The 26403-nt window shown below is 36.4% G+C and overlaps 1 protein-coding gene across 6 annotated transcripts in view; it reads left to right on the top strand.

Annotated features, from left to right (window-relative positions):
- The window catches only part of RGS7 (regulator of G protein signaling 7), a 228877-nt gene that overhangs the window by 117147 nt on the left and 85327 nt on the right, over nt 1-26403 (top strand). For all 6 annotated transcript variants that reach the window (XM_058021436.1, XM_058021431.1, XM_058021432.1 and 3 more), the window contains one exon: nt 10960-11010. In XM_058021436.1, coding sequence (XP_057877419.1) covers nt 10960-11010 — 51 coding nt within the window. The remainder of the gene's footprint in view (nt 1-10959; nt 11011-26403) is intronic.

The raw sequence follows: 26403 nt of genomic DNA, 5'->3' as shown, positions 1-26403 counted from the left end.
AAGATGTAGAAGTCTTCAAAAATTACACGAGGAACCAAAAGTCAAATAAATGGTTTGTACAGGGGCTGGGAAGAGAGCCAGGTTTGGATAGGTAGCTGAATGGCTGTGTACATGTTCCCTCACCCAGGGTGATTTTACATCTAGATACTATTTATTCTTACTCTGACAACGTAAACAGCAAAGACGCAACAGGTGCTAAAAGTAGTATCCACGTCACTGCATACTCCTAGGCAACAGTATGAACCTAATTTTTTTCTGCATTTTGTGAAGAATGAAAAAAATAATGGAAAAAAAAAAAAGAGAACTACAGTCTCATGTTTACAAAGAGCTTCTATACTCACAAGTCTAAGTTATATAAGACCCATCCTATGTCCAAGGTAAGACACCATCGGTTCTCAGTTCTTTATTTCTAAAGAAATAAAATGTTGAAATGTACATTAAAATAACCTGAAGAATAGACTTCAGGGTCCAGGACATGCACTATTATTTATTGCACTACTACTTGCAGGTTGATCTTTTCAAAATGCTTCTTTGTTCTCTAGCCCCCAAGATCTACAGTGCAGTATGAGGAACTGTTATCTTTACTGTAGGAATAAATACCAAAGGTTACATCTTGGGCTAGTGGTCCAGGATTGTTCAGAATAATGTTTTTTTATCATTCTTCTAGTTGATAATGGTGGAAAATTACTCTCTCCAGCTTGTCCACATAAACTTACAAATGCTTCCCGTGAGGTTGTGGATTAGTGTTATTAAATGGTTGCTCTGGATGTAATGAATGTGAGGGAAGGGATAGGAGAAAACAGAAGGTTTTTGCAGAAATTGTTTCCTTGTCCAGGCTCCAAAAGACATTCCTAAATTGGAAACATTAGTGATGGCCCTCATTACCTTATACTGATGGAAAAGCAAAGTACTTTGCTTCAAAAATGTATTTGAGTAATGTGGTACCACATTACTTGTCAAAGCAGAAAGTTGGCTTTTGAATTCCTATAAAAATGTCATAGAGAAAAAGCCAATAGTAGCTACAGGGCTGCAATTTATATCTTACAAATGCTGATATGAATATCCCTTGGGAAACACAGCAGCAAGAGAATGCGTGTGGTAAACTGAAACATAGAAGGATTTATTTTCTCCAAGTTTTACTTTTTGGTTTAATAAGTTCACTGTGATGGATGGGAACATAATATATAAAATGACTGGCTTGTATACTCAAATTTATGAGTATATACCATTGAGCATATACCATACTTCAATTTTCAGATTGAGATAGAAATATATTACTTATTATGGATGATATGATTAAGTTTATTTTAAATCCAAAAGCCGTTGATTGCAATTAAAATAGTAGTTCATGTCTATTTTGGTAAAAACTGGATGAGATTAGATTTTCAGTCAGAATAATGCTCAAAAATATAGGTACTTAAAATTTGAATAACTTAATTTTCTTTCTCTTTTGAAGATGTAGTCCTGCAGCAGATCTTTTGAAGTGTAAACTCTGAGACATCGGAGTATTAAAATAATCATGGATCTGGAGGAAATACCACAAAAACATCCAGTGCAGATTAATCAAGAATAGAAATTCATTTGAACTTTCTGTGGTCTATTGAATATGAAAACATTTCATATTTCAAATAGAAAAAAAAGAAGCCTTGAGCAAAGTTTTGATCAGTCAGTGACATTTCTGGTGTAACACCTGAATATTCTGATTAAGGTTGAAGGTTTCTACACAGCTTCAGCAAACTTTCTTGTATTTTATACTTTTTATTTATTAGTACTATTTGAAAAACAGCTGATCTGTGCTACAGGCTGAGGAACAATGGTAATAAAGAATGAAAACTTCCAGATGACTACTTTGGCCAGACATAGTATTTTTATTCTGCAATTTCTTGGCATTCTGTTGTGAAATTCATGTTTTCAGACTTTTTGTTATAGCCTGTTTCCCTACACTGGATTGTTTCTTTGAAGATAATTATTTTGTGCAACTCCTGTATTGCAGACTTTTTTTTTTTTTTTTATTGGGAAGAAGTTTCCTGTTGAAGTGGTTTCTGTATGTGTGAGAGTGGCTGGGTAATGATCAGATTCTTGGGAAACTTGTGGTTCAGGAGCTTCTGCAGAGAACTTTGCTGTTGTACTAAGCATTACTGAATCTCTAAAGGGTATATTTTTTGTCAAAATAACTAAATTAAATAGATTGGACTAGTCAGGAAATCGACACTGATCAAAGAGGGTTTTTTTGGACATCAGTTTTGAGAGTCTTTAGTGAAGAGAACTGTAAAATCATGAGTCACAGAAAGAGTGTTTTGAAATAGCAACAGTGGAAAAACCCGTTTTCAAACCAACTGTATAAATTAACTATTATTGTGTAGGAACACTTTGTGAGGAAGTACATTGACATTGTTGCTGGGCAAATGTCAAAACTGCGAGTCACTCTGTCCCCACTGACTTTCTTCCTGGAGTCAAAATCCCAGATCAAGTCTAATATTATGTATGTATTTATTCCCATTACCCCTGAATTAGGACTTGAGGATTTTCCCCTGTGAAAGTCCTCCATGAATGTTAAAAGTGTCTAGCAGAAATTACATTGCTCCTCACTTCCTTCCATTGCCATCTGTGTGTGGGTGTCTTTTGGGGCCAGTATGACAAGAATTGGAAGAAGCATTTCTGAACTAAAATATTGTATTTCTTAGAGATATTAATGTGGAAATGTAATAAATACATAATTGCTTGAAGCATGGTCAGAAGTTTCACAAAGCTTTTTTTGTTGAACTTAGAAGATTTTTGGTTCTCCACTCTATTTTCAAACTACTAATGTAAAAAAATAAGAAAGCAAAAGAGTTTCTTGTGGCAGAGATAAACTCGGGCATCTTTTACTGTGCTGTGAAGATTATCAAAGTGCAATGTGCAAACACTTACTGATATGTGTATGAGAGAACATATGCTTATCAATCTACCTGTTTTCTATATACAAAGTTGTCAGCAAAACACAGTAAAACATCCAGTAGATAGAAAAAGAAGGCTAGATGAACTATTTATGGCAAGTAGCAAATTTTTCCCTTAAGAATGCATTGTCAGTTTTCCTGAAACAATCTTGGATGAGTTTTTCACGGTGAGAATTCAAGACAATTAGACAAATTTGATGTTACTATTGCCCTTTTACATGCTATTTTAGGAATGGGAGGTCAAACTTGGCATAGGAGTCATGTACTCATTTCCTTCTCAGGTTTTCTTTAGGGTGACTGCTCTTACACTCATACCCTGCAGTGTTCTCCACCAGGATACACGTGCCAGTGATGTTCTGCTTCCTATTAAACAGACTGCACAGCAGTAGGGAGGGGAGTCCAGGTGCTCAACTTTCCACATGGGTGTCCTACTGGGCTGTAAATAATTTATTTTCTCTTCTCATCTCCCCAGCTATTTAACACAAAAGCACTACAACTCCGGGAAAAGGAATTAAAAGGAGTCAGAACCAGAATGCCCTGACCAGAATGCCTAAAAACTGAGGTGGAGACACTCAGGTTCAAAGGCCAGAAACTGCTTGTGTCTGAGCAGAAATTTGGACCAAGCTGCCTCTTGATTTAGAGAATGTAGTTAGCAGACAGTAGAGACTGTTCTCTTCCATGTGGAGTTTCTAATTATTTTTAAAAAGAAATTACATCATCTTTGAGAAAGGTAGGGAAAAAAAGTCTTTTAAGCTGGTGGCTAGGTACTGACCTACGAGGTGCGGCACTGATACTGCAGAACAGCCTCATTGCCTGTTGATTTACACTGTACACACTGGTGGCATGGACACCATTATGCTTGGTGTTTGGAGGCTTCGTGCCCTCCACTTGGCATTGGATCCAGAACTATTTTGGAGGATGTAATTTCGCTTGAGTTCCCAAAGGTAGTGGTAGATGGAGAACACGTTGAGTAGCTGAATTCTTGGTTGTTTCCCTCTTAATGATACCCAAGTGTGTCTCCAGGTTTTTGAAAGGTAAAGAGAGGAATTGATTGAGAGAAAAAGAAAGGGGCATCATGATGAGACAAGTTGGAAATCACTTAGTTTCTTATCTTCTTTTAGCATTATTTAAGATTTTTGATGAACAGGAAATCAAGTAGGTCTCACTGGTAAGTGTCCTGGTCTCCTTATTTATCTGTTTATAAAAGTTCTGCTTGAAGAAAACATACAGGAGTTAAAAATAAAGTGTGCTTTTATTTTTTTTCTGCTTCTGGCTTGTTTGGTTTTGTTTTTCTTTTTTATTTGGAGGTGAGGATTTCTCATAAATGAATTTTCTTCAGGGCATTTTTATGTTGTTCAAAATTCTACTCATATTTTATGAGCTTTCCCCCCCACAAATATTTTTTACATAGAGAAAGTTTTTAAGACTTTACATGTCATGTGCACACTGAAACTCTATTATCATTCATCAAGATCATGAGGCTTTATGTCATTTCGAAGAAAAGCATAAAATTTCCTTTGCTGTAGACAGGTTGTACAGGGCTTTCATGCAACTTAGTTTTTCTAAACAGCATTGCTCTTGTCTTGCAAATGTTTAGCATGGAGCAATGTTCTTCAGCAAGATGCTGAACTCCAGTGCATGGGATAAGAGCCTTGGGACTGCAGGGTTTCATCAGTGGTTACTGGCATATTGCCAATTATGCACAGCTAGTGTCACCTGTTAGATGGTCATTTGTGGCTGTGGAATAGATCTAAGTAGAGGATGTCTTTTGGGAAACTTTAGAGATAAAAGTTGCTGAAGTGAAGCAGCAATCCCTTCTGCTGAAGGACACAGGGACCTGTGTGAATTGCCACTTTTATAATGAGAGGCACAGATACACAGCCGTATTTAATTATCCTTTTAGTGTTTATAAACCAGATTTCTTGGTTATGAGACAGAGTGTGACTCCAGGGTTTACATTACTGAAATTTGTTGGTCAGCACCATAGATTTCTTTCATATTGGTAAGGAAATGGAAGAGATTTTTGAATTCTTTATTAGCTCTTTCACAATGTGACTGTAGGTGAATTTTCCTGTCTAAAGTAGAAAGTCACAACAGTATCAAGCAACATGTTGTTCTTCACAAGGTTAGGCTAGCCAGCATTATGGGTCCTTTCTGCCCTTCTAGGCTTGAGCGTTTCTGAGCACTGCTTACAGCTGAGAATGAAAGAATCCAACTCAAAAGCAGTAGGATGATTCATTTGAGGGTTTTATTTCTGCAAATTCCTTTATCTACCTTCACTTTGGAAAAACGTATATTTCAGCTTATGTTGTTTTAAAACTAAAAAAACTGCGATTACTTTTGTACTTGAGTAGTTTCATTAAAATATGTCATATTCTCTCTACAGTTAATATTATTCAGATGACATTTTTAAATCTCCACCTAGGTACAGTCTTCCTTAACAAAACTAAAACAAGTGTGTGGTCCACCATCAATTATAATAGGTCAAAAGAGTAAGTTTCTGCATTTGTTTTCATCAGTAATTCTAAAAAAGCAAGTGGCAGAAATATGTGTGAAAGTTGAGATGTAAATAATTTCCTAATCAAATTGCACTCTGATCAATGATCAACCTACTTAAATAGTAAAGGTCAGAAAGTAAAAAATCAACCTGCTTAAATAGTAAAGGTCAGAAAGGTAAATATGTAAGTGCAATCAGCAGGGTATTCAAATTATTGGTATCAGCTTTGTTGCCACTCATGATAAAAAATTCCACCTAGTTAAATCTGTAAATATATTTTACATTAATCCAAAAGAATACAGAAAAGAGAGAAAAAAAACTATTAACTATAAATATAGGGTGGTAAGAATTTATGGGCTATATGATTCTTCAGGCACTTCTGCAACCCCAGTCTCAGAGAGGAGTCCCTTCATTCTTCTTTCACCTTTCTGTGGACAGTGAAATCCAGTGATGCAAAGCCTGTCTTTGCTCAGCTGTAATAGACATAGGGAAAAATTAATCTGAATAATCCAGTATAGGTACTGGATAATAATGTATTTTTCCATACTTTAAGCCAAATATAATATAGCCACTGTTTTTCTTCCCTCTGCCTGTAACTATATAGTAATTGATTTCTTTCAGATATATGCATGAAGAATTCATACACAAACTGTGTTTCTCAGATTAAGAAAATAAATGCTAAAATATCCATGCTGATATAACTGTGGCAATATATGCTATGGTTTGTGATTGTGAAAACTTCAGAGAGAATACAGATAATTTTTGCCCCATTCACCAATGAAAGGCCTTTCTTGCAGAGTCCTCCTCTCCATCAGACAGCAATTTTTGTTAAAAAATAGCTAGTGCTGGATGCCTGAGAGACCACTGGTGCTTACAATCTCCCTGCTCATCTAATCCACTTTCTGTGTTTCCAGTGTCTGAATCCGTGCTGAGAAATGGAATTGAACATTGTATTTTTTTAGTCATGATCAAGGATTTTGAAGTTTATATCAGTGACTAAACTTAATTTCCTGATGCATCACCACAAAGGGATGATATTGAAGACGGAAGTTAAAATGACCCAATACTCTCCTCTCTCAATATAAAAATAAAGAGAAATAATGGAAATACAGTACTGCTTCCTTGCTGATTTAGTAGTGGTCTTGTCTTAAATTTAGACAGTGATGTTTTCTAGAGTCATGTTTGTTAAGTTTTCTTAATAAAAGAAAAAAGCTCCAGGTTCTCAAGGCGAGGCGGTGGTGAAGCAGTGAAGCTGAGCCAGCCAAGCACGAGGCTCCCGTGAGGGGGCACCCAAGGGGTCTGCTCCTGCCTCTCAGCACCAAACAGGCCCAGCTGCCCAGATTTCACAGTGCTGGGCAAACATGACCATCATGGTTATGTTGCTCCTGAGAGCTCAGATGGCAAAAGACTTGATTGTCAACGGCAAAACCCTCTCTTTTGCTGTGAGCAATGCAGGGGAGCTTCATGCGCTGCTTTCCCTCTTCATTATCTGCAGATATTCTGAGGTCTAAAAGTAAGAAGGAGAATAGGTTTCAGTTACTAAACCAAGATATCAACAGCAAAAGACTGTTTTCTTTGCAAAGTTGAACCTGTGTCTTTATGAAGTAAGAAATCATTGAATTGTTTCTCAATGGTCTCTTGGTTTGTGGTTCTAATTAATAAATTGTACTTTCTTGCAGCTGTCTCTTCTTCCACTAGATATGTTTTTGGATTTTGAAAAAGAGCATTTTGAATTTTGCTTTTTTTCCCAGTACTACTATCATATCTTTTTTCTGTCAGATCAAGGCTTACATGGCTCCTTGCATCTGTGCATAGAAAAAATTTGATTTATAATTCCCGTGAAACTTTCTATAGGTCAGAACCAGCACTTTTTGAAAATGTATTCTGTAAGGACTTGTTTAGAATAGGTGATTTTCTCTGAAGGGTAACCTTAGCATTGCCCTGGCCTTTATGACTTTGACTTGGAAATTACTATTGCAGAGTTCAGAGAGCATGCTTTCCTCAAAATTATTTTCTTAAAATGCTGTGACAGCCTCAGCAGCTGCTATTTTTGGACCATTTCATTTAAAATTAATCACTTGTAGAATCTTTAGCAAGTACATTTCACAAAGAACATGACAGAGTCTTTTTCATTTGTATATGAATATAGATGTGGTTTTTCCTATTTCTTTAAAGAAGATTAAAGTCTGTCTTTTTTTTGGACTTGAGTAAGATCTTGTGAATTTTATTGCCTTTATCAGGATAGGTGCTGGTATTTAAGGAATCTCACTCTTGGCTTTCAGGTTCTATGTCTAAAAAAACCCCCTTTTTTCAAATCTTTTCTGCTTTTGCTAGCTTTAAGGTATTATTAAAAATTATTCCTTTGCCTTGTCCAATTTTATTTGCTTTATAAATTGGCATGACAACTGAAGGTTTTTCTAGCATTTCAGCTGGCAGTTAGACTGAAGTCTTGTGCACCTTGCAGATCTAATATCCAACTTGCCTTTTTTTTACTGCTTGCTGGAAGTGAGGCAGGGAGACCTGGAGAACTTGAGAATCTGCTTTGACAATGTTATAGCTGGGTCTTTGATATCACACATTAAACAATATACAGAAACTGAGTATCTGAAACAGCATTTTCTATCTTGAATTGCTGAAATTTTCCTTTTCAGGCGAGTCCAATGCCAAGGTAGTGGCTTCCATGAAATTTACATCACCTGACTAGCTTGTCTTTTTGCTAGATTTCTGGTGATAAGACAGAATCAGGCTTGAGGGTTAAAGATTTTTCATTCCATAAGTATTAGTTCTTGTTTAGAAATAATGAAGTTTATAGTCTTGAATCATAATTCCTATAGATGTGAAGTGTCATGTATGAAAACTGTCAAGAGTTTGCTGAAGTATTATTTTCCAGCAAAACAGTTTTCAGCTGTTTTGCTGCCTTGGTGTAGTTTTTGTTGTTTTTTTTTTTTTTCTTTCCCTGAGATGAGAAATTAGAGTTATGGTTTTGCCTTTAGAAACACTTTGCCTAAGTAATAAACCTTAGAAGAGGGCACAAGAATAATTAAGGGAAACAATATTGTTGATTAGACATTAAAACTAGTAGCTACACAAACACCCAGCAAGTTCTACAAGTTAATACCTTTATTATATTAGGACTAGAGTTGGCCCCAAGATCTCCCAAAGAAATATGAAATAATGCATTTCTCACTTGCCATATGACAAATTGCAAGTTTGTTTCACTTGAATAGCCTTCACTCTAGAAGGAGAGTGTTGATGTTGAAATTTATTCATCTGTCATGAAAGTCATACCTCTGAAATCATCAGTGTGTTAGAATGCAACTGCTGCCTGAAACTCTGTCAAGGCTTTCATGTGCCAGGGTAATGGCTTCAGGGTAAAGTGTCACTAGAGCATCAATGAACTTTCATAATCAGATGAAATCAGCCATTTTCAAGAAAGTTGATTTCCCACTATTATTTATAATAAGCCAAAAGACATTGGAACATATGGAAGTGAAATTTCTGGTGTGCAGATCATGTATACTCAAATGTGAGTTTTAAAAAGAGGCAAAAAGGAAAAAGTGTTTGTAGGCAAGATGAAAAGAATCGAAAACTTCTTTCCATATGGTACCTGAGAGATTTGAAAGAAGACTAAGTTAAAAATCAGTTTTCAAAATGTCATTTTGTTTTTCCAATTTTTGTCTTTGATCTTTGAAGATTTAGGAAAATATTTAGGGCTGACTAACTTCTCTAATCAGCTGACAGAAAAACATAGCTATGCTTGGAACTGCATCATTGATGTTTATGAAGTTTCATCTTATTTCTTTAAACTAAAATTCTTCTTTCAGTGTCAACCTTGTAAATGTCATATATATAAAAAAAGGATTAAAATTTTATTTTAAAAAATAAAATATTTTTGGGGTATGAATATCTGTCTGAAATATTTTGTATCCCTCCAATAGCATGCAAAGGTAAATTCCCTCATTTAAGAAATGCAGCAGTGTAAATACTATGAGAAATTCTGCCATTTTAAATTGCACTTTAAAATCTCTCAAGATTTAGACATTTAACATAGCAATGAAAAAATACTTGCTCTGGACATGGTTGTTAAGTCTCTAGAGATTTTTACTGCTATGTAATCAAGTTTGTAATGTGTACACACATGGAAAGCTGTGATATAATCAATGAGGCTTTGTAAAATACGTGATAAAGCTATTCACTGAGTGTAATAAAATAACAGCTAGAAGGAGAAACAAGATTTCCTTTCTTTTCTGAAATGCCACTTAAAATACTGTTTTCATTGCTTAAGAAAAGCAAAGAAAAATATGCAGTATGTAAAATACAGGAAGAAACTGAATCTAAGGAGTGACAGGGGAAATATACTCCACATTCAAATGTTATATATTATAGTGCATTCAAGAGCTTTTATTGCTTTGATTTGGTTTATACTTGTGTAAGTTGTATAGATTTTTATTGTTGTTTTAAATTTAAGGTTTATAAAAGAGGTTTGTTGTTATGCTTGGTGGGCAATGGATGAGCAACTTAAATATTGGTTCTATAAGCAAATATATGATGTCTCTATTACATTGCCTGTCTGAACTGGGTTTTTTTTTCATGAAACATGAAGAACATGGATGCGACATCTCTCAGTGTTTCACCCATTTTCCCTCTAAGCCAGTTTGGTTATTTCAAGTTGCTCAAATTATGAATGTGGTTTGGGTTTTTTGTATTGTCTGCAGCAATGATTCGTAATTTATTTTGCAAATCATATTCACAGTGGGTAAAGTTCAACTGTAGCTCTCTGTCTGAAATATAAGCCTGACTTCAGCTTGTGGCATAAAGTGCAAAGTGTGATAGAAGCACAGTTGATAGAAGAGCATGCCCAACAGGACCAGATGGATTAGGAATTAGGAGGTGAGTTTGGAAGGATACTCAGTGTGAAAAGGCAGGAAGAAATCTGGTATCAAAGGTGTTAGGTGGTAAGCAATAGCATGGGACCTTAAAATAAGGCAGGAAATTAAATAGAAAGAAAAAGATATGCAATAAATGAAGGGATAGAGAGCAGGGGAGACTGGAATGGTAAGGAAAGCACTTCAGCACCGAGGGAAAAATGAATTTTGACAATAGCTTAGCCATGAGGTGGAATTTGATATGCTGGTAGTCCCTATATAGGTAACTTTGCCTTTACTGGTAAACTAATTTTTAAGCAGGGTTGGGGGGGTGCACAGGCAGTGGGGAAACTTAGATTAATAAAGTGGTTTTCTATGTACATTTTGTGGTAGTGTCATTTTAAAAATGCAGACTACTATTGCGCACTTAATGACTTCTCTTACTTTTTGTAAGTCTTAGCCTAAAGAGGTTCTATGCTTCACTGCTAAAACAAAGCTAAAAAAAGAAACTAAATAAAAATGGCCAGTGTTTTTTTTCTAGACAGACTGAGCAAAAAATGTAGATCTCTTCTGTGAAGGAACACAATGAACTGCCTCAGGGATCTGAAGAATAGCAAGAGAAAACTTACTAATCTACTAATGCCTTTTCTTTTGCTCCTAGGTTCAGATATTGTTCAATGGTTAACGAAGAACTTATCGATAGAAGACCCAGGTAATTTCTCATGTTTTCTTGTCTTAAAATTCTAGGGGGTTCTTTCAAAGTTATTGGACCTGACTTTGTTTTCTGCTGCAGTGGGAATGCCATGACAAACATTGGACCAGTACAATTTCAATGGCTAAACAGATATACAATCTTAGATACCTTTGCTAACATACTGAGGATTTTGATTATCCATTTTATTGCAGCAGGTATCAGAAAGCAATATGAGAATGATAATGATAGTTCTTTGGTAGAAAAGAGAGTGTTTGAGTGCATGAGGAATTTACTCAGTGTTATGCTGAATAGCTTGTTAAATACAAATTGTTTTCTTACAGAATTTTGCAATACACAAATAATGCATAGAACTATTAAAAATACATTCTTGTACTGTTACCAAAAGTGAATCTTAAATTTGTACACTTCTATAGCATCTTAAATGGAAAATGAAATGCAAATAAAATCAGTGAAATGATGAAGAACAGTTCATTACTTGATCAGCTAGGTTAGGATATGAAAGTAAGGGTTTGGTTCCAAACTCTGCCTTGGTTTCTTGTGTGTCCAGCAGGAAACACAATTTGGTTATTGTATTTAGCTATTATTTATTTCCTGGATTTACAAGAATCTAGTTACCTGATCAGAAATTTTCCATAAAGGAATGATTTCTAGTAGAAAATGCTGAATTGTAGAAATAAAATATTCTATGGAGGTTCTCATTTTCTTTTGGTGAGAGGAAAAATAATCTTCCTTCTTTAAAAATGATCAGAAATTATCAAAATTTGCTTTTTGTCCTTTGCTTTCTTTCAGTATTTTTTTTTTACATTTTTGGGAGTAATTTTTTTCTTTATTTTTAAAATGTGTTTTTCTGTCAAATTAGAACTCAAAGTATGATCATTGTAAAAAGCAAAATCATTTAAAATTGTGACTTGAGCAAGGAAGAGCTATCAATACATAATTTGATATTTGGAAGTAGTCAGTTCACAACATATTGACATGTTATGTGAGAGACATTTTTAGCTGACTTTGAACAGTGTTGTATGCTTGCTTCCTGGAGATAATGTGGAGGCTTCAAGTGACCTAAGTGTGATATTGCATTTTTCAGTTGTCAGCTACAAAACACTCACCTATTTGTGTTTACGAGAGTTTGAAAGACTTTTAGGCTCCCTGTATTTGATATGGAAGCTTAACCTTTATTTGTCAAACCAGAGCTGCAATACTGGAATAGGTTGTCATTCAGATTACCTGCTTGTTGCAAAATTTGGAATAGAAAAAGCTTCTGCTAAACAAAAAACATGTCTCCTTTGTTCCTTGTGTTCGTATCCAATTAAAATTAAACAAACACACAAACTACTAACATATGGAACCAAAACACCACAGTAATTTAACTGAAGCTGGGTTTTATCCTCTCAGATTACACGGATGGAAAAAAACTATCCACAATGACAAAAATGTCTTATGTATTTTGGTCCTAGTCCAAAGTCAGCTATCTGGAGCTGGTTAAATTCTGATCTTCAGAAAAAAAATCACTCTAAATGCTTCCTTTGGGTAATGCTCAGAATTGCCAGATGACAGTGAACTTGACAGATGGTGAGCAAGAGCTTTTCACATGACAGAACTTCTGAAAATGTTCTGTTTTTTCAAAATCCATAAGTGTCTTGCTTTTCATTTCAGTTCTGGACAAGTCAGTCTAGAACCTTATGTGGAAAAGCCCTTAATTTCTGCAATCTGTTGTCACTGTAATTTGGATTTCCACTGTCTTCTGATCACTTTTTACCTGTGTCAGGGTTTAACTCTGTTGTCTTTTGAAACTACCCTATAGGGTCCTGTTACAAATCACTTGTGAACCTGTGCAGTTTTGTGATGCAGAAATAAATAATGCCTTAGTTTGTGCTGAGAATTGTCATCTCTGTCTAAATCTGGTATCAGCCACATACCTGGAAGAACAACATAAAGTCAATTGGAGGGCATATTTTAAGAGTATATTTTACTCTGTTCAGACTCATACAAGGAAGGCAAGTGAATTGTGATTTAAGGGGTAAATGGAGAGATTCTCAGAAGGGTCCTCAGGTTAGAAGGAACCTCAAAAGATCAGGTGGTCCAGACTTCCATGGAGAGGCAAGCCTGGGTGAGTTTGCCGAGCTCTCTGTCCTCTCTCATCCTGAACGCTGCCACTGACAGGGCCTTCAGCACATCCAGTGATTATTCTCACTGTAAAAAATTTGAATAGATGAAACCTCTCTCCATGCAATTTGTATTCATTGTCCCTTATCCTCTCAGTGTGGCTTCCTGTGAAGAGAATTTCTGTCCTGAAAGCACTGGAAAAATGTGTTGAGGCCCCACCCTGAGCCTTCTGTTCTCCAGAGTGAAAACATCTAACTCTTACAGTCAACTTGTTCTTTAATAAAACACATAACTAGTAAGAAGAAAGTGACGCTACCTCACTTTAAATATAAAGGAGTAATATTTTGAAATTCAATTTCTCCCTTTATTTTGCATAGGGATACAACTCCAATACCATTTAAGTGAGAATGAAGTAGGCAACAATAAGGGTAGTGGGAGAACATAAGGCGGAAGGCCTGACAGCAACATTTGCTTCAGTGTGTTAATAAGTGTAAAGCTTTCACCTGGAAAAAACAATTCAGCAAGAAGTAGTAACAAGCTGGAACTTATAAACTGCCTGTCAAGAAAACCATGCAGATTTTTAATAAATGGAAAATAATATTTGGTGGAATATTCAAAAGATTTTGACTTGCTGCAGTAGATCTCCATCAAGAAAATAAACTGGAGATGATAGGTGGATTCTGCTAATTTGCACCAGATTTGAAGTTATTTCAGTGGAGCAGAGCTTGTGCCCAGAATAGCTGTGCACAATGCACTGTGCAGTTGCTGTTACATTGTTTGCTATTCGATATGTAGTTAAAAAATGTTTGTGTTTCAGCCTACAATTCATCTGTAAAATTTTAAGGAACAGAAATTGTCCAAGTTATTTTTAATAGGGAAGTTTTATTCAGGCATAAATATAAGCATGATCTCAACCTGAAACGAAGCAATTAACTGAGTTTATAGAATTGTAAGGGCTTGTGGTTTGGCACTTAGACATGTGTTGTCGAATTGACCATTACAGGGTAAGTGCTGACGCTTCACTGATGTTGCCAATTACTCTTAATGTGGAAAATCTACTCTGTTTTTCTACATTGTGTTTTTCTTTTTTGAAATGATCATTAATGATGTGAAATGCACCAGACTGACCACATCAGATACTGAAGTTCCTTTAATCTGTAGTGGGAAAAATAGAACAAAAAGGGTAAATTATTTAAAGGTATCAGCTCAAATTCCCAAGAGTTGAGTCCTCTACTTGGTTCTTGCACTGATTTCTTCAATGTCCTTTTGGCAAACACTTGATTTCTCTATTCCCTAGTATTCAACATCCTAATAGTAAATGATGCTGTTTTCTCCTAAAGGAGAAGGTGCATTATGAGTTTTCCAGTCTTTTCACAAGAAAATGGTGTTATTCACAAACACTCATTTCCAGTCATCCTGTGAATAATTTTCATCTAGATGTCTCAGAAAATGCCTCTAAGTGTAGCTAATATGTTCAGAACATATTCCTCGTGTTCCTTTTAAGTATCTTTATTCCTGAGTGTTGCTTATTTAATATTCTCATAGCTGCAAACCAGCTGAATTTGGCTGGAGGCACTTCTTTATCAAATGGTTGCTCCAGCAGAACCATTGCAGCTGCTCTAGAATGCTCAACCTCTGCATTTACATTGCTTTGCTCCAGCTCATTTAGGCAGCCTGTTGAAGTAGTTTTTTATTGCTCTTGGTCATCAGGAATTACACTGAAGAAAAAAAAATACATTATAAAATCTAAGTTTTATAGTTATGAGAAAAAGACTGCCTTGATTTTTACACCCTCCCGTGATTTTCCAGTTTCACTTCTCACCATTTGTTTTTTCATCTAACTGGTGTAACCAATCTGTAGCTAGATGCCCACCAGTATCCATGTGAACTGTGGTCACTGAGCCAGTGCAATAACAAGGGAGGGCTCAGTAGCACAACATCTGTTTTTGTTTCTTTGCTTTCCCTCTTTAGTAAAGTCTCTCTCCAGCAGCTGGTGTGCTAATAATGACCTAGAAAATACACAGTACTTGTTTGAAAGAGTTAGAAGAGAATTGTTAAGGCTTATTTGAGCTTATGAAAGTTTACTTGAAAAATTGTTCAGTTCTCAGTTTTGCCTTTTCCCCAGTTATATGCAGAAAGGTAGCAGCAAAGAGCAGGAGCCAGACAAGATGTTCTAAACAATTGCCATTTGGGAAAACACACCAGAGACCTGCAAGCAAAGGGGAAGTACTTCCAGAGATTGCTAAGAGAAAAAAGAGTCTCTTATGAGAAGGAATGAAGAAGAGAATGGAAAGGTCACGTTTATCTTTGCGGTCTTTGCACTAATCAAAACCTGTGGAAGTGGAGCAAGAGTAGAATGCTCCCTTTTTATTATCCTGACTTAAAAAAATAACCAGCCCAAAAGCTGAATAAAAGTAATTTATACTGCCTGCACACATACCATACCTCTCATACTGGGAAACCAGGAACATCAGACACTCTCATTTTTCACATGCCTGATAGAAATTCAGGCACATTCTTTTTCCATAGCAAACCTCACAAACCTTTGTCAATTCCAGTGTAACTAACTTGCCAACTTTCTTCTACTGGGTGAATTTGATCTGAGCTTGTCAGATCTTGTAACATTTCAATGGAATAATTACTTTAATCTCAGATGCACAAAAAGAAAGTAGAACAAAATTCTGTTTGAGAATGGAAAATCTCAGAATTTACAGACACTCCTTTATTACCAATAATATTAACATTGTGATGCTCACGCAAAAAATCTATGGGTCAGGTTTCCTATAGTTACAAGCAGCATAGGGAATACTTACCTGTGTGGCAATCAGTGGGCTTCTAGCCACTCCTGAGGTTCCAGGAGTGCAATGGTAAATGTTCACATGAAGAGGGTGTTTTATTTGCCCAAAGGCTTTTGAGAGGTTTTGTAAATGGTGAACAGAAGTGTAAGGTCTTCAATTCAGTTGTGACAGGATATGTCAGATTTAATGGATTTCATGTTTTTTTCCACTGAAGCTTCTTCCAGATTAGTATAATCTATTATCCTGTGTAGACTGCATGTGTTAGGAGTGCTTCCAAGAGCGCACAGACCTGCACAGCCTCCTGTTGTGAGATGTTTTTTCTGCAAATGTGCCGGTACTGTTTGAACAGTCTCATTTCCATGTAGTCAGTCTTGAAAGTGATTAATATGTTCCTTGTTTGGCCATTTTATTTTCTCACTTGTGGATAGGTGGTAGGTTACATCAGTACTCATTTTCAATTTTCTTTGATGGAGCAGTCATTTCTCCTGATCTTTTTGGTAGTGTGGCATCTGGTTAAAAAGAACAGTTTTTTACACTTATTGGGAAGATACAAATTTTGTGACTGGGATTGATGCAAAGTATGAGATCATTATCATGATGTAAAATATGTTATCATGATATTGGTGACAAAGTATTTCCTTCATGTAGCCAGACAGGTCAAATTATTACAACTGTTTTATCATGCTAAGCATAACTAAATAAAATTCTCCCTTTGTTATTTTCTCAAGGAGGCATTGTTTTGCAAGATTTCATGAAAATAGTTCATGTATTTTCACCCTAGTAATTATGAAATTTTATAAACATTTGAATTACCTGAGAAGTATGAATGAGTTTTGTCTGTTCAATTTATAAATAAATGTCCATCTTGGAGTAATGGGTAAAGATGACAAGTATGGAATTTGCTGCTGTCTAGCATAATATTCTGTACAATAAAATGATTGCAAAAATAAAATTATAGTACTAGGCATTGGTATGACAAAATACACAAGTTCAGTAAAGTTGCTTCTGTGAGCAACCTTTCTGATATTGTCAGTATAATACTGATTCAAAATGACTCTATTTGGGCTTTGAGCAACCTGACCTACTGAAAGGTGTCTCTGACTATTTCAGGAGGGTTGACACTAGATGAAATTTATGGTCTTTTCCAACCCAAACAGTGCTATAATTCTCTGATTCAAATATAGTATAACTATAACTTGTGTGATATACACACTGTATAAAACTGATCTCTATTGATGCTTTCTTATTTCTGGTTAAAAGCAAGGCATCAATTGAATTTTTTAAATTGTAGTTTTCTTGATAGTTTAGTTTTTCTTTTCCTAATTCCATGGTGCTGACTTCAAAGATATTTATTTTAACAGGAAATAATATTGTCTTTAAAATGAAAATCTCCAGATTATACTCAGAATTGTTTTCAGTATTCAGTACATCATTGTCTGATACTCAATTTGGTTTTAAAAATTGAAACAAACCAACAATCATCATACAATTCAGTGGGCAGCATGGGCTTTATTCCACTGAGGACTTTGAGAGTCTTATTGAGAGAAAAGGATGAAAAAAAGTAATGACTAGAATACAAAATATTATTACAAAAATAAGTCTGAACAAGCCCACTGAGATAAAAAGATTGTAAAACTATTACCTGATCAAGATGATAGTAGCTGAGGCATCAGTATACTTTAATTTTAAGCAATTTTTTTGAAAATACTTCAGCTGTGCTGTTGCATCATTTGAAGGAATTATTTTCATCCCGTTGCAGAACATGTTAGGGCGCGATCTAAATTACAATTGAAATCTTTACCCATGAAATTAGGGCAAAATATGCTGTTTTAGGGAGAACTCTGATAACTTTTAGAAATAAATAAATAAATAATTTAATTGCATAAGTTGAATTATAATATCTTCTCAATAAATTATTTTATCTCATTTCTAGTAAAGTTACTAGGAATTTTTGTGCTTTTCTTACTGTTTGACGGCCTCCTTCTGAACCCTTGTGATCATACCAAGTTATGGAGGTTTAAGAGAAAGAGCATTTGCTAATTCCCAATTCACACTGGCATAATTAATTAAAAGCAGCTAAATAACTGTCTAGAGACTTCATTAGATTTCTGCTTCCTTGTTTGCCAAAGAACTGTGTTACATAGTAATGGAAAATGCAAGTAGGTGGAAGTGAGATTTTAAATCTGGCCAATTTAATTGAATAAAAGCAGTTGAAATCCTATTTCATCTTGCCGACAGCTGCTGCAGCTATTTATAGTCAAGTAAACAAAAATGTTTTGATATTTACATGTCATATGTTAGTATTTGACTGGAAGGTTAGTGTGAGGCTTTCTCTGGATTTTGTTAATTATTGACCTTAGGAGCATTTTAAGTTTTTCCATAGCACATGTAGAGAAATACTGCTCTACACACAGGGGCACAGTGATGGTCCAATATTTACTGTGCAAGGACATGGCTCACAATTTCATCTTGGACAGATAAATATTCCCTAGGCATTCCCTCATTTTTTTTTTCAATATTTCTTCTCCTCTCCTCTTCTGTTAATTTCCATGGTTCATGTTCCAATTTTACTGCATAGAATCTTCTGGTTCTCATTGTTATGGCTGGTGGTTGGATCTAATTCATGTGTTCTTCTACATTCAGATGTTCTCCCTCAAATGTTTCTCCCTTTTTCAAATTTCACTGGATTCATTCAGTCATCTACTCAAATCCCACAAATTATCAGGATTTTAGTTTTTTGTGTCACAGATTGGATGACAAGAGCCATGTTGACTCTGGTTTTGTAGCTGCAAGACTGCATTTGGCTTCAGAACACTTGAACCACAAAGTATAAAATATCTAGTGTCACTAGAATTTAATTTTTTTCGGTGCTAAAAAACTACTGTTCTCACTAAGTCTGAGGCTCAAATTAATTAAAAAAATTAAAATCAAGCCATAAAAAGATTCTATTTACCTCAATTAGTCATGCAGAAATTGTTACAAGTAGTTTACACTTCCTTTTGAAAATTTCCTTCCTAATTACTATCTGCTTTATAATACTTCAGTTAAACTGGAAAACTTAACCTTTTAATAGCTTTTAAGCTTATTAGAAATGTTAAATATTTGCCTCTTGAAATGTTGGAATTATTTATGTCATCTGATATAATCTCTAGCATGAATTAAAAAAACCCCCAAAATATAAGAAGCAGCTACTATAGCATGGTATCTGCGGAACAAAATCATAGACTCATTATAGTTTGAAAAGATCATTGTGTCCAACCATTAACACAGCACTGCCAAGTCCATCACTAAACTGTGTCCATGAGTTCCACATCTATACATCTTTTAAATACCTCCAGAGATGGTGAATCAATACTTCCTGGGCAACCTGTTCCAATGCTTGACAGCCCTTTCTGCGAAAAAATGTTTCCAGTCAAAATCACCCCTTGTGTCATTTGAGATCGTTTGCTTGTCCAATCGGTTTTACTTGGAAGAAGAAGCTGACCCCCACCTGACTGCAGCCGCCTTTCAGGCAGTTGTACAGACTGATCAGGTCACCCTAAGATTCTTTATCTCCAGGCTCAGCACCCCCAGCTCCCTCAGCCACTCCTCACAGGACTTGTGGTCCGGACCCTTCACCAGCTCTGTTGCTTTTCTCTGGACATGCTCCAGTGCCTCAAAGTCTTTCTTGCAGTGCAGGCTCAGAAAAACACCTCTGGGTTTTCTCGAGCAGCAGCAGCAGTTACCTAGCAGTCTCTTACTGGGCATGTACAATTGGGAAGGTTCCCATCTAAAGTGTTTAGCATTTATCAAAATCCTATTTCAACTATTTTATTGTGTAATGAATTAGTATCATGTAGTTTTACATTTTCTCCTCGCAGTTTACTTTTTGCTGAGCTCAGTAATGTTATACTTCCAGCAAATTTTATATCTGATGTAATTTCTTCATTCACAACCTTCTGTAGATAATTTAGGATTTATCCTGAACAGCCTAGGACCTACTAAACATAGTTACAGTGATTAACCCCACTTCAGTGTAATATTATTATTTCAGTGTAATATTACACTATTTAGTGTAATAACTGACCTGCTGTGCCTAACCTTTATTCCCTCCTTACTACCTATTGCTTTTCTCATGATCTGCTTAATACCTTTAGAAAACATTTGAGGTAATCATGCCAAGAGCTCCCTGGGAATCCAAGATAATATGTCAACCAGATTTTCATAACCTTGAATGTTCTCTATTTCCACATAGGAACACTCACAGAGTTATGAGATGTATCCAGCAACAAAAGTCATCCTGAATCTTCCTTTTTTGTTGCATTTATTTTCATTCCTTCTATCCTTTATTATAGTCCCTAACGTGTTGTCTGACAGGTGTCTGTTTTGTGCATCCTTTTTTGTCCCTCACATTTCCCCAGGATGTCTTTCTAAAACCTAAGGACATATTTTTCAATTTTTTTCCCTTTAGTACTAAGGATTATTAAATTATAAGTGGCACACTATGGCTAACAGTTCACCCATTTAATATTTAACTTGCCATAAAACACAGATTGGCCATTATTTTGAACCATATTCTTCTGCTCATTTGATCAATTTATTTTAAATTCTTTGATAGTTTTTGCTGCTGCTGTTCTCATGAGTCTATCTTTTCCTTCTGCATTTAGATTCTGTCACTAGAGAAGAAATAGGTCATTCATTGAGGCTTCTTCTCTTTTTGTGGGGAAAAAAGGCACTTCTGAAAGAGTTTTCACTGAGCTATTTTTGCTAGTTAATATCTGTCAGTATTTCTTTATTTTTAATAGCAGAGTTTGTCTGGCTGAATTGATAGTTCTCTATAATTATCTGTGTAAATCCATTGCAAAGGGGAGAAGTGAGCACTAGGAGTGGGAGTTATGATAATAGAAACATGGGATGGTATAAAATGGAAATTGGCAACCTTGGAAATTTTGCTCCCTCATTTTGATTAGGACAGTGAATTTGCCAACCAAACTACTATAAATAATGGACAAATAAAACTCTCTAAAAGTGATCCTGTTTGTAATAACTGCCTTGGGGATTCTTGTATATGTGCATCCCAGATAACTGAATCTGGTCACATGGGGAGTGGCATGTTATTCTTCAGAAAAGCCACCTCCACACTCTTTGTTGCTATCCTTCCTGAGCTTTGATGCCATTTTTTTTCTTGGTGTGTGTCTCAATGACACTGATTTACCTATAAAGCTGTTAACTCCTCATGGACTTTAAAAATCACAGCGCTCTTCCCACGGATAAAAAAAGTACATTATTTGCAGTATTTTATGCTCTCAGTTTGCTGGATGTATGAAGAATGTTATAAAGAGAATTGTTTTATTCTTTTTTGAATTGAGTGCGGTGAAAGAGGCAGTTATTTTTCTAGCTGTGGCTGCTGTGTATTCTTTGTATTTTCTGAACTGCTTGATCATAAGTGGGTGTTTTGTGATTATGATAGCAATGCATGACAATGACACAAAGTTAATGGTTGGTGCAACAGCAATTCATATCAAAACAGACTTAGAGACTAAAAAAAATGTCATGATTCATCTTGACCAGCAGTAATCATTGTGAGAGTCAGGGCTACCTATTGCTTCCCTCACCCAACTTCACAACCTCCATGCTGACTGATGTCCCTATGATTCAACAATATTATTTTCTGTACAAATGTTATCTTCTGAACAAATATTTTGTGCACTGAAAAAGCCTGTGCTTACTCTTTGTATTTGCTGGCCATGAATCCAAGTGGTGCTTCAGCCACACTAGTTATTCACACGCCCCACATCTGCCAAACCTTAAGGACAGGTCTCCTCCTTTGAAACCCCATCCCAGATATAAAACTGTCTGTGGCAGTGCCCATTGGTCATGTGCCTGGAATGTGCTTCTCTAGATGCTCCAGTGCTTGTGGTGTCCAAACAGAGCTGACTGAGAGGGGAGTTGGCAGCCGTGCTTTCCCTTGAGCGTGGCAAAGAAGGGGAGAAGCAATGGCTCTGTGCTGTGGCCAGGCAAGCACACCATCACACAGGGCACCGTGTCTGAGGGAGCTGGGATGCCTTTCCTGGCTGATGCCAGCATACACAAATTCCTGGGTGTCATGTGGAGAATGAATCACATGCTTCCCCACCGAACATTTGCAGCCAAACAATTTTGTCACATATCTGTAGACTCAGCCACTGGGGGCGAGAAAAGTAGGAAGATCTGGTGTGCTAGCACTATACAAGAAAACCTGAAATAATAGCATAATAATTATAATACTGAGCAGAAGTATTCCATGCCCAGTATTTTGGGTTTTTTACAGATGCTTGAAACTGTGGAGCAAGATTTCATCTGAAGGGATTCTCAGAAGTAGTGTATTTGCAGTAATTGGAATTTTTGTAAAACTTTGTTTTTTGTCTTCAGCAGGTTTGCTCAGAAGGGTGCACATATGACTTTAAATGTCCACTCAGAGTTTCATACTGGAGGAGGGAATGAGTGAAGTGTTTGGAAATATCTTACAGAGATAAGTTCAGAGAGTCATTAGGGAAAACAAGACACACAGGTTTTGATTTCCTCTATTTTGCCTTAGAGAAGCATGGGAATCAAAGCTTAAACCAAGAAGTTGCAGTTTCAGAGGAAGACCCAGAAGGAAAAACAGGAAACCCATACTTCAAAGGAGTTTGGATTTCACCCTTCTATCACTTTGATTTGAAGAGACAAGACATATAAGTGATAGAAGAGCAAAAAGTCTGTAATTTCTACAAAACTGAAAATAAAAAAGATCAAAGACTAATAATAGTGAAATTAGAGGAAAAGTTTTATGAATGCTGGCTTTCATTGGTACAGCACTAGATTCCACCACTGGAAAGCCTGATTGCTAGTGTGATATTGATAAGTACTTTAAAATATTGAGGCTGGAGATGACAGGGAAACTGTGAAGGCAATTCTAAACATTTTCAGGCCACTTTTCATGACTGCGTACTGGACACACTGTGACAAAATCTAGTTACCAAATTGTGCCGTAATCAGTTTTGTGTGGTAATTAAGCCTACCTGTAGCTTACAGCTTGGATGAATTTCTTCCAGCCTCTGTAGCGGCGCGTTTCCATTTTGCCAAACAACCACCACAAACAAATATTCCAAAGGTGAAGTTACAGCACAGCTCAATGCCAGCACCTCACTCCTCACTTGTCTGTTTCATGACACCTCATGTTGCAACTCCAAATTTTTTTTCTTTTTACTTTTTGGGCAAAATGAAAGCTTTTCTTATCACCTCAAGTCATTGCATTTTGACATCTCAGGCATCTACCTTTCAAGAGACAAATTTATTAAGAGAATAAAAGCAGATTTTAATAGGACATAGCAGCAGTTAATGCGTCTGAGCTGAAATACAGCGGGAAACCATCACATAAGAAAATTAATAGGAAAGACTTTAAAAGTTTTAAAATGGAGAGTTTGTGTGTTGCTAGCTGGGAGATGCAGCTTTTTTTAAAGGACTTTTTTTCCCCCTCCAATGTGATAATTTCTTGCTTTTATTTTTCCTTTCCTGTAAATGAATCAAGGTCTTTGGTTTGCTTTTGTTTTGCTCTCTTCAGAAACTGTAGGCCAGCTTCCCCTTTCCTTCAGTCTTTGATGGTAACATGTCTTCTGTTGATCCTATCTGGATAAAAGTTTTTCAGATTTAGGTCACTCCCCCCATTCACCCACATCCTGAGCACATTGGGCAGGTGTCCCTGTAGCACAGTAATTGAGAAAATACTCTTGATCAGGCATGAGAAGTAGGACATTGTGATTATGTAGATGATCAGATTTATTGCTAATACAGTATCTAAATCTTGCCAATACGACATATAAATACCAACTGCATCATCTACCACAGTGGATTATAGCATAATCAGGCTGTGGTCCTTCCTGCTGAGTCAGTAAGACTCCTCTGCTTTCTGAACTTCTCAGGCAAGTCTGGGTGCAGCTGAGTCCACTTAGTCTCAGATTTGGTCTCAACAGTTGATGCTTAAAGGCTTATCTTATAAGGAGGTGCAGCTAGAAATGTACAGGTTTGCAGTCTTTGGCCTTGCAGAATTCACAATTACAAAGCAACAAAGCATAAATGTAACTACTCCAGGATTTTCTCTCTGCATTTGACTGGATCTTAGTGCATTTTAGTCACCCATCCTAAGGTGTTCTTCACCTTTGGGCTGGATGTACTCTTCCAGAATACCTGCTGGTGGGAGTTTCCACCCAGAAACTGTATCCAGCCTTGGAAGACCAGTTTCCCCAGCGGAATCAGTCTCCAGAAGCATTTTACACCCTCTCACAGGCTAATGTAGACGAAAGTCAGTCACAAGCATCTCATCTCCCCATCACTGGAATACACTAATCATGTGAGCATGGAGAAATTCATCCTGAAATACCCACCTGGCATTCTTATCTTAGGGCAAACTAGACTGCCCATCAGAGACAGGGGCAGAAAGGGGAGGAGGCAAGAGGATCCAGCTGTCTTTCATCACTGTCACAGTGCCTGTTGTGTTGGATGTTTTTGTGAAGAAAGTAGTTGATGTTTCAGGTGTGCATCATTTTTCTAGACTTGGGATGCACCTCATGTTACATATCATTTCAGACTGTAAGTGTGGAAATTACCATTCCTTGGGCAGATGGCGACTCATAGCCCATCTTTGATAGGTTTTCCTCCTTAGCTTCTGAGTGATGCTCCTGCTAAAGCTTCTGCCCTGTTGATGGCATCAGCAGGCACTGTCTAGCACAAGAAAAATCCTACCTATTTAGGTAAGATGCTTTGTTAACCGATAATGTAGATTGTGATTGTTATCTTGAAATCAAGTATGAATTTCGTTTTAATTGTGTTTGAGTAAATAGTGCCTCTTCCTTCACCACTGGGTTTGTCCTTCTTAAAATGACTCTCACCAAGTGCTTCTCCCCTAACAAATTCAGCTGGGATAAAAGAGTGTGGTTTATGGTGTTGTGGGTGTTCAAGAATGTTTCTAGCTGGTTTATTTTCCCCTCTTTAAACACCAAAGTCAGGCCGAGACAGCGAGTCTCTCCTACGCTTCATGTCAGCGTGAGAGGAAGGTTGTATTTTATTACTCTAATCCTTTGCAGCTTGTGTTCACACTGGCAATGAAATGACAGCAGGAGTGAGGTGAGAGTAAGTGATAAAGTCTTGGCATTAGACACTTACAATGAATGTGTGCTTGTGAAGTTCTGACTCATTAATTCCTTTTCCAGGCTGCTGTGTGACTTAGCAGTGCACTTCAGTCCTGTGGTGGATTTTAGATTCGACAAATAACCCAGAATACCAAACGCTTTATTGTTTCATGGAAAGGGAAGTGTTCATTTGTTTGATATTTTTGGACTCAAAAATATATGAGAACTGGGCAGTTAGGGGTTTTCACTGTTTTTTACATCATAAAGCAATTTTAAGGATGCAAAATGCCCCAAGTCACGTTCCAAGTAGGAAATCTTTCCACACAGAACATAAGACAGAATCCAAAAAAGGACTTTCAAAAGTGGAGCACAATTGGAAAATACTCTATTTTTCTTTCCTCACTCTCTCAGTGATTACTGCAAGGCGGCTCAGATGTTGTAAGACTATACTGTTATGATAGCATAAAGTATTTTATGGACTTTGGAGTAAAAATAAATACAGATATCACATCACAGATAGACCTGAGATGTGTAAGAAGAATCAGAATTCACACTAATCACAGAAAACCTATCCTTTACAGGGTTTCAAAGCACAGAAACGTCTTTATTCCAAAGAAAAACAAGGAATGTTCTTCCTTTTTAATTCCCTCCTGTGGACATATCGTAAGAAACAACTTGTTCCACCAATACCATACCCTGCAATTTAAGATGAACAAACTGTCAGCAATCCACGTGATAATTATTACAGTAAGGAGAAAACTGCACTATGTTTAAAAAGAAAATAAAGTCAAAACTCAACCACTAGGGTATGTTTTTCATTCCTTAGATTTTGTCTGATTACATTGTCCCAAAGCATTGAAAATATCTGACTCTTGTATACAAAGTATATTGAAAGTGACTGACATTTAATCTGTCAATATCACTGTCTTGTAATGGCACAGCAGATGGCTGGGCAATATTATGTCTCACAGAAATGATTTCTAATCAATCTATGTGTATGTGTTGCTCACTTCACCCACTCAACTAAATAAAGTTCAAGAGCAGAGTGAACCATGGAATTTTTAGCTTTTCCCGAGCTTTTAGCCCAGCAATAAAATAGACATTAAGAATCAAACCTGCACTCAAAGCAGTATTTTGATTTTATATAAAGTATTTTGTGTCCTGTTGAATTGAAATGGGCTCATAAAGATGAATTTCTGTCTTTCACCTGAGGAATTCTTCTTCCATTAGCTGTTGTTGCTCCCAACACTTTCCTATTTATACCTATAAAAATTAAAACAGTGGTTAGGGTAAATTTGTGTTTTAAATGTGCTGCTCCACTTTTCCACAGTTTAATTGCTAGGAAGGATCTGGAACCTTAAATC

This window comes from Melospiza georgiana, chromosome 3 (genome assembly GCF_028018845.1).
Source record: "Melospiza georgiana isolate bMelGeo1 chromosome 3, bMelGeo1.pri, whole genome shotgun sequence".
In the NCBI taxonomy this organism is placed as follows: domain Eukaryota; kingdom Metazoa; phylum Chordata; class Aves; order Passeriformes; family Passerellidae; genus Melospiza; species Melospiza georgiana.
This window is presented reverse-complemented; position numbering and strand designations above follow the sequence as displayed.